General features: G+C 59.7%; 1 protein-coding gene across 1 annotated transcript in view; it reads right to left on the bottom strand.

Moving 5' to 3' along the window:
- The window catches only part of LOC121365379 (cyclin-dependent kinase 20-like), a gene marked incomplete at its 3' end in the record, with an annotated part of 7,661 nt that extends 1,644 nt beyond the window's left edge, over positions 1-6,017 (bottom strand). Inside the window, exons 1-4 of the mRNA XM_041489510.1 lie at positions 5,808-6,017; positions 4,478-4,599; positions 4,331-4,393; positions 3,528-3,651 (exon numbers count right to left, since the gene is read on the bottom strand). Coding sequence (XP_041345444.1) covers positions 3,528-3,651; positions 4,331-4,393; positions 4,478-4,599; positions 5,808-6,017 — 519 coding nt within the window. The remainder of the gene's footprint in view (positions 1-3,527; positions 3,652-4,330; positions 4,394-4,477; positions 4,600-5,807) is intronic.
- Positions 6,018-9,529: the final 3,512 nt, after the last annotated feature.

The following is a 9,529-nucleotide window of genomic DNA, read 5'->3' as shown; positions in this document are numbered from 1 at the left end:
CGCCCCGAAACGGAGAGACACCCCAAAACCGGGAGAGACACCCCAAAACCGGGAGAGACACCCCAAAACCGGGAGGGACACCTCAAAACCGGGAGAGACACCCCAAAACCGGGAGGGACAGGGAGAGACACCCCAAAACCGGGAGAGACACCCCAAATTCCACAGTGACACCCCAAAACCGGGGAGAGACACCCCGAATTCCACAGTGACACCCCAAAACCGGGGAGAGACACCCCGAATTCCACAGTGACACCCCAAAACCGGGGAGAGACACCCCAACATGGGGAGAGACACCCCAAAACCGGGAGAGACACCCCAAATTCCACAGTGACACCCCAAAACCGGGGAGAGACACCCCAAATTCCACAGTGACACCCCAAAACCGGGGAGAGACACCCCGAATTCCACAGTGACACCCCAAAACCGGGGAGAGACACCCCAACATGGGGAGAGACACCCCAAAACCGGGAGAGACACCCCAAAACCGGGAGACACACCCCAAATTCCACAGTGACACCCCAAAAACGGGATGGACACCCCAACATGGGGAGAGAAACCCCAAAACCAGGATGGACACCCCAACATGGGGACAGACACCCCAAAACCGGGATGGACACCCCAACATGGGGAGACACACCTCAAAACCGGGGCAGATACCCCAACATGGGGAGAGACACCCCAAAACCGGGAGAGTTACCCCAAAACGGGGAATGGCACCCTAAAACGGAGAGACACCCCAAAACCGGGGAGAGACACCTCAAAACTGGGAGGGACACCCCAAAACGGGGAATGGCACCCTAAAACGGGGAGAGACACCTGAAAACTGGCAGAGACACCCCAACATGGGGAGAGACACCCCAAAGCTGGGGGAGACACCCCAAAACCGGGAGAGACATCTCAAAACCGGGAGAAACACCCCAAAACCGAGAGAGACACCCCAAAACCGGGAGAAACACCCCAAAACCGAGAGAGACACCCCAAAACGGGGAATGGCACCCTAAAACGGGGAGAGACACCCCAAAACCGGGAGGGACACCCCAAAACGAGGAATGGCACCCTAAAACGGGGAGAGACACCCCAAAACCGGGAGGGACACCCCAAAACGGGGAATGGCACCCCAAAATGGAGAGAAACACCCCAAATTCCACAGTGACACCTCAACATGTGGAGAGACACCCCCAAGTGGGGAGAGACACCCCAAATTCCACAGTGACACCCCAAAACCGGGATGGACACCCCAAAATGGGGAGAGAAACCCCAAAGCTGGAAGAGACACCCCAAAACGGAGAGAGACACCCCAAAACTGGGAGACACACCCCAAAATTCCACAGTGACACCCCAAAACCGGGATGGACACGCCAAAATGGGGAAACCCCAAAACTGGAAGAGACACCCCAAAACTGGGAGACACACCCCAAAATTCCACACTGGCACCCCAAAACCGAGATGGACACCCCAAAATGGGGAAGGACACCCCCAGATTCCACAGTGACAACCCAAATTCGGGGTTTTCAACCCAAAGTTGGGAGTGACACCCCAAATTCCACACTGACACCCCGAATTCAGGGCTTTTGGCCCAAAATCAGGGCCTGACACCCCAAATTCTGGGCCTGACACCCCAAATTCAAGGGTTTGGGGCCAAAATTGGGGCTGACACCCCAAATCCAGGGCTTTTACCCCAAATTTCAGGGCTTTCAGCCTCAAATTTGAAGTTTTCAGCTCAGAATTTGCCATTTTCAGCCTGAAATATTTTGGTTTTTGCAAAAATTGGAGGTTTGAACGGTGAATTTGGCATTTTGAGCCCCAAAATTTGAGGTTTCAAGGAAAAAAATAAGAATTGGAGGCTAAAATTTGTCAGTTTTGGCCAAAAGTCAGGGTTTTCAGCAAGAGATTTGAGGCTCTGAAGTAAAAATTTGGGGTTTTTTCTTCAAGGTCACTTTTTTCAGCAGCAGAACAGGGATTTTGTGCCCCAAATTGAATTATTTTTAGGCCTTAGTATACCCAAAAAAGAGCATTTTAGAGAAAAAACCCGAGTTGGGAGCAAAAAATTTTGAATTTCAGGGTAAAATTCAGGGTTTTCAACCTAAAATTTGAGATCTTTGGACCAAAGTTTAGGGGTTTCAGCCCAAAATTTGAGGTTTTTGGGTAAAATTCATCATTTTCAGGGAAAATTTGGGATTTTCAGCCTGAAATTCACCATGCTGGCATCAAAATGGGGATTTTTCAGTCCTAATTTCATTTTTTGGCGACAAACCAAAGGAATTTGAGCCCCAAATTTTGCATTTATAGGACATAAAATTGGGTTCTGAGGAGAAATGGAGCTGAGTGCCAAAGCTGGGTGGTTTTACTCTGAAATGAGGCAGTTTAACCCAAAATTGCAAATTCACTCCCAGTTTGGGGCTTTCAGACACCAAACTGAGAATTTTGACCTCAATAACAAAACTTGGAGATTTTTTTTGGTCCAAAATTCTCATTTTTGGCACCGAAGTCAGTCTTTTTATTCCAAATTTGGCATTTTCAGCCCAAATACTGGAGGTTTTCAGCCCAAAATTGGAATTTTCAGCCTGGAACTTCTATTACCAACCCCCAGAATGGGATGTTTCACCTCAAAATTACCAATTTCAACCCAAAATTCACCCAAAGTTAGCAGTTCTAACCCAAAATTGGGAGGTTAAATCTAAATTTGGGGTTATCCAGGTAAAACTGAAAATTTTCCCTCTAAAACTGGAAATTTGCAGCCTCAAATTGGGGATTTTGTACCAAAACTCAGGGATTTTCAGCCTAAAACTGAAGACTTTCAGCCCCGTGTTTCCAACCCCCAAAATGAGGATTTTTTGCCCTCTCACCTGAGATTTGGGCTCAGATTTGGGGGTTTTGGGTTCAACCCAGGCGGTTTTCATCTCCTGCTGAGCTTCCAGCCCCAAATCCGACGTTTTTCACCCCAAATCCGACGTTTTTCACCCCAAATCCGAGGGGCTTGGGTCAGGTTTTCCCCGATTTTGTTGCTCCTGGGGGCGCTGGTTTGGGGCTCGCACCATGGACCAGTATAAACCAGCACAGACCAGCACACACCAGTACAGACCACCATAGACCAGCGTAAGCCAGCACAGACCAGAATAAACTAGCGTGGGCCAGTCCCTCCCAGTGGCTCCCAGTCCCTCCCAGTGCCCCCAGTGCCTCCAGAGCTCCCAGTGCTCTCCTGCCCTGTCCCAGTGCCCCCAGTGCCACTCAGTGCCCTCCTGCCCTGTCCCAGTGCTCCCAGTGCCCCCAGTCCCTCCCAGTGCCCCCAGTACCGGCCAGTCCCTCTCCCAGTCCCTCTCCCGGTTCCTCCCAGTGCTCCCAGTGCCCTCAGTCCCTCTCCCAGTCCCTCCCAGGGCCCCCAGTGGCTCCCAGTGCCCCCAGTCCCTCCCAGTGCCCCCAGTACCAGCCAGTCCCTCTCCCAGTCCCTCTCCCAGTGGCTCCCAGTGCCCCCAGTGGCTCTCAGTGCCCCCAGTCCCTCTCCCAGTCCCTCCCAGTGCCCCCAGTACCGGCCAGTCGCGCGGGCTGGGCGTGCCCAGCGCCCTGAGCACGCAGCACAGCTGCTCGATGTCGTTCTCCCCCGGGAACAGCGGCGACAGCGTCAGCAGCTCCCCGAAAATGCAGCCCACGGCCCTGGGGGGACCGCGCTCAGGGGGACCCCCAAATCCCACAGGGACCCCCAAAATCCCGCAGGGAACCCCCCGATCCCAGGGGACCCCAAAATCCCACAGGGATCCCCAAAATCCCACAGGGATCCCTCCAATCCCAGGGAATCCCAGAAATCCCAGGAGAACATCCCAAAAATCCCAGAGAGATCCCCGAAATCCCAGAGACCCCCCCAAATCCGGGGGAGGGCCCTAAAAATTCCAAGGTGGAACCTAGAAATGGGGAACACCTGGCATCTAACAGGAGGGACCCCAAAACCCACGGGGACCCACCCCCAAACCTCAGGACACCCCAAAACCCAGTGGGACATCCCAAAATTCCAGGGGGATACCCCAAAGCCCAGTGGGACAACCCAAAATCACAGGGGATCCCCAAAATCCCAGGGAGATCCACCTAAAATCCCAGGGGATCCCCAAAATCCGAGGGGGATCCCCCAAAATCCCAGGGGGACACCCAAGCACCAAAGGCAGACCCAGAATTACAGGGTGGGGGAACGAGGAGGATCTACAAAACCCAAAGTGGGGACCCCAAACCACGCAGGGCTGGACAAGGGATTAGTGTGGACCCTAAGACCCCGGTAAGGACCCCAAAAATCCCAGGGGACCCCCAAAGTCCCGAGGGGAGCCCCCCAAAAGCGGGCACTCACCACAAATCCACGCCCTCGTCGTAGTGCCGGGCGCCGTAGAGCAGCTCGGGGGCTCGGTACCACCTGCAACAGGAGGGTCAGGGGGGCCTCTGCTTTTGGGGGGACACCCTGGCACCCCGGGGGGGAGGACACCCCAAAATCCGGTACCTGGTGGCCACCTGGTGGCTGTAGGGGCGCCCCGAGGGGGGGCCCAGCACCCGCGCCAGCCCGAAATCCGCCAGCTTGAGGCGGCCGGCACTGTCCAGCAGCAGATTGGCTGGTTTGAGGTCCTGCACCCCAAAAATGGCCTCAGGAGGGGTCCCCAACACTCGGGGAACCCCCTCAGTGCTCCCCAGACCAGGAACACCTCCAGACTGTGGGTCCCCACCCAGCCATTGGGGTGCTCCCCTTGATTTTGGGGTGCCCCAACACCCGCGGCTCCCCTCCAGATATTGGGGTCCCTCCATGTGCCCACCCCGGTTTTGGGGTGTCCTGCAGCTGTCTGAACCTCCCCCCGCCTCGATTTTGGGGTTCCCCACCCAGTTTTGGGGTGGTCATGTGGGGTGGGAGATGCCTCCCTCCAGTCCTAGGGTTCCCCTCCAGTTTCAGGGCTCCCCCTTTATTTCGGGGTCCCTCACCCAGCACACCAGGCCGTGCTGGAGTCTCCCCATTCCCGATGTCTCCTCATGTTTTTGGGGTCTCCCCCCGTTTTGGGGCTCACCCAGTGCAGCAGGCGCTGGCCGTGCACGTGGCCCAGCCCCTATCCCATTTCTGGGGTTCCCATTCCCGTTTTTAGGATTCCCATTCCCATTTTTGGGGTTCCCATTCCCATTTTTGGGGTCCCTGTCCCGGTGCAGCAGGCGCTGCCCGTGCACGTGGCCCAGCCCCTCCCTTTTTGGGGTTCCCATTCCCGTTTTTGGGGCTCCTGTCCCGTTTTGGGGTCCCTCACCTGGTGCAACAAGCGCTGGCTGTGCACGTGGCCCAGCCCCCCCATTTTTGGGGTTCCCATTCCGTTTTTAGGATTCCCATTCCCATTTTTGGGTTTCCCATTCCCGTTTTTGGGGTTCCTGTCCCGTTTCAGGGTGCTTCAGGTGCAGCAGGTGCTGGGCATGTGGCCCAGCCCCCCCATTTTTAGGATTCCCATTCCTGTTTTTGGGTTTCCCATTCCCATTTTTGGGTTTCCCCCCCATTTCTGGGATTCCCATTCCCGTTTTTGGGGTCCCTCACCCCGTTTTTGGAGTTCCCATTCCCGTTTTTGGGTTTCCCATTCCCGTTTTCGGGGTCCCTCACCCGGTGCAGCAGGCACTGCCCGTGCGCGTGGCCCAGCCCCTATCCCATTTTTGGGGTTCTCATTCCCGTTTTTGGGGTCCCTGTCCTGTTTCGGGGTGCCTCACCCGGTGCAGCAGGCACTGCCCGTGCACGTGGCCCAGCCCCTATCCCATTTTTGGGGTTCTCATTCCCGTTTTTGGGGTCCCTGTCCTGTTTCGGGGTGCCTCACCCGGTGCAGCAGGCGCTGCCCGTGCACGTGGCCCAGCCCCCGCAGGGTCATGGCCAGCAGGGCCCTGACGCGCGCCGGGGGCAGCGGGGCGGGGGCCGCGCGCAGGAGCCCCCCCAGGTCCCCCACCAGCAGCTCCAGGGCCAGAACCACCGCGGGGCCCTGGGCAAAGGCGGCCCGGAGACGGATCACCTGCGGGGACAGCGGGGACATCAGGGGACAGTGACACCTGGAGGGGCACAATGACACCTGGGGGACACAGTGACACCTGCGGGGGGACAGTGACACCTGCAGGGGCACAGTGACATCTGAGGGACACAGTGACACCTGGGGGACACAGCGACACCTGGGGGACACAGCGACACCTGGGGGACACAGTGACACCTGCGGGGGGACAGTGACACGTGGGGGGACAGTGACACCTGGGGGACACAGTGACACCTGCGGGGGGACAGTGACACCTGCAGGGGCACAGTGACATCTGAGGGACACAGTGACACCTGGGGGACACAGCGACACCTGGGGGACACAGCGACACCTGGGGGACACAGTGACACCTGCGGGGGGACAGTGACACGTGGGGGGACAGTGACACCTGGGGGACACAGTGACACCTGCGGGGGGACAGTGACACCTGCAGGGGCACAGTGACATCTGAGGGACACAGTGACACCTGGGGGACACAGCGACACCTGGGGGACACAGCGACACCTGGGGGACACAGTGACACCTGCGGGGGGACAGTGACACGTGGGGGGACAGTGACACCTGGGGGACACAGTGACACCTGCGGGGGGACAGTGACACCTGCAGGGGCACAGTGACATCTGAGGGACACAGTGACACCTGGGGGACACAGCGACACCTGGGGGACACAGCGACACCTGGGGGACACAGTGACACCTGCGGGGGGACAGTGACACGTGGGGGGACAGTGACACCTGGGGGACACAGTGACACCTGCGGGGGGACAGTGACACCTGCAGGGGCACAGTGACATCTGAGGGACACAGTGACACCTGGGGGACACAGCGACACCTGGGGGACACAGCGACACCTGGGGGACACAGTGACACCTGCGGGGGGACAGTGACACGTGGGGGGACAGTGACACCTGGGGGACACAGTGACACCTGCGGGGGGACAGTGACACCTGCAGGGGCACAGTGACATCTGAGGGACACAGTGACACCTGGGGGACACAGCGACACCTGGGGGACACAGCGACACCTGGGGGACACAGTGACACCTGCGGGGGGACAGTGACACGTGGGGGGACAGTGACACCTGGGGGACACAGTGACACCTGCGGGGGGACAGTGACACCTGCAGGGGCACAGTGACATCTGAGGGACACAGTGACACCTGGGGGACACAGCGACACCTGGGGGACACAGCGACACCTGGGGGACACAGTGACACCTGCGGGGGGACAGTGACACGTGGGGGGACAGTGACACCTGGGGGACACAGTGACACCTGCGGGGGGACAGTGACACCTGCAGGGGCACAGTGACATCTGAGGGACACAGTGACACCTGGGGGACACAGCGACACCTGGGGGACACAGCGACACCTGGGGGACACAGTGACACCTGCGGGGGGACAGTGACACGTGGGGGGACAGTGACACCTGGGGGACACAGTGACACCTGCGGGGGGACAGTGACACCTGCAGGGGCACAGTGACATCTGAGGGACACAGTGACACCTGGGGGACACAGCGACACCTGGGGGACACAGCGACACCTGGGGGACACAGTGACACCTGCGGGGGGACAGTGACACGTGGGGGGACAGTGACACCTGGGGGACACAGTGACACCTGCGGGGGGACAGTGACACCTGCAGGGGCACAGTGACATCTGAGGGACACAGTGACACCTGGGGGACACAGCGACACCTGGGGGACACAGCGACACCTGGGGGACACAGTGACACCTGCGGGGGGACAGTGACACGTGGGGGGACAGTGACACCTGGGGGACACAGTGACACCTGCGGGGGGACAGTGACACCTGCAGGGGCACAGTGACATCTGAGGGACACAGTGACACCTGGGGGACACAGCGACACCTGGGGGACACAGCGACACCTGGGGGACACAGTGACACCTGCGGGGGGACAGTGACACGTGGGGGGACAGTGACACCTGGGGGACACAGTGACACCTGCGGGGGGACAGTGACACCTGCAGGGGCACAGTGACATCTGAGGGACACAGTGACACCTGGGGGACACAGCGACACCTGGGGGACACAGCGACACCTGGGGGACACAGTGACACCTGCGGGGGGACAGTGACACGTGGGGGGACAGTGACACCTGGGGGACACAGTGACACCTGCGGGGGGACAGTGACACCTGCAGGGGCACAGTGACATCTGAGGGACACAGTGACACCTGGGGGACACAGCGACACCTGGGGGACACAGCGACACCTGGGGGACACAGTGACACCTGCGGGGGGACAGTGACACGTGGGGGGACAGTGACACCTGGGGGACACAGTGACACCTGCGGGGGGACAGTGACACCTGCAGGGGCACAGTGACATCTGAGGGACACAGTGACACCTGGGGGACACAGCGACACCTGGGGGACACAGCGACACCTGGGGGACACAGTGACACCTGCGGGGGGACAGTGACACGTGGGGGGACAGTGACACCTGGGGGACACAGTGACACCTGCGGGGGGACAGTGACACCTGCAGGGGCACAGTGACATCTGAGGGACACAGTGACACCTGGGGGACACAGCGACACCTGGGGGACACAGCGACACCTGGGGGACACAGTGACACCTGCGGGGGGACAGTGACACGTGGGGGGACAGTGACACCTGGGGGACACAGTGACACCTGCGGGGGGACAGTGACACCTGCAGGGGCACAGTGACATCTGAGGGACACAGTGACACCTGGGGGACACAGCGACACCTGGGGGACACAGCGACACCTGGGGGACACAGTGACACCTGCGGGGGGACAGTGACACGTGGGGGGACAGTGACACCTGGGGGACACAGTGACACCTGCGGGGGGACAGTGACACCTGCAGGGGCACAGTGACATCTGAGGGACACAGTGACACCTGGGGGACACAGCGACACCTGGGGGACACAGCGACACCTGGGGGACACAGTGACACCTGCGGGGGGACAGTGACACGTGGGGGGACAGTGACACCTGGGGGACACAGTGACACCTGCGGGGGGACAGTGACACCTGCAGGGGCACAGTGACATCTGAGGGACACAGTGACACCTGGGGGACACAGCGACACCTGGGGGACACAGCGACACCTGGGGGACACAGTGACACCTGCGGGGGGACAGTGACACGTGGGGGGACAGTGACACCTGGGGGACACAGTGACACCTGCGGGGGGACAGTGACACCTGCAGGGGCACAGTGACATCTGAGGGACAGATTCGGGGGTCTGGGGAGGGGTCCGGGGGTAGCGTTGGTGTTCGGGTGAGGGGACACCTGGGGTTTGGGTGAGGGGACACCCGGGGTTTGGGTGCGGGGACACCCGGGGGGTTTGGGGTGAAGGGACACCCGAGGTTTGGGCGTGTTGCAGGGTTTTGGCTGAGGAGACCCCCGGGGGTTCCAGGGTTTCGGGTGAGGGGACTCCTGGGCTTTGGGGGTTTTGGATGAGGGGACCCCCCGGGGTTTGGGGGCGCTGCCGGTTCGGGGGCACCCCCTGACCGCTGTGCCACAG

This window comes from Pyrgilauda ruficollis, unplaced genomic scaffold, assembly GCF_017590135.1.
Source record: "Pyrgilauda ruficollis isolate IOZ18807 unplaced genomic scaffold, ASM1759013v1 scaffold947, whole genome shotgun sequence".
Lineage (NCBI taxonomy): Eukaryota > Metazoa > Chordata > Aves > Passeriformes > Passeridae > Pyrgilauda > Pyrgilauda ruficollis.
Note: the sequence above shows the minus strand (reverse complement) of the source record. Positions and strands in the feature narration are given on the sequence as shown.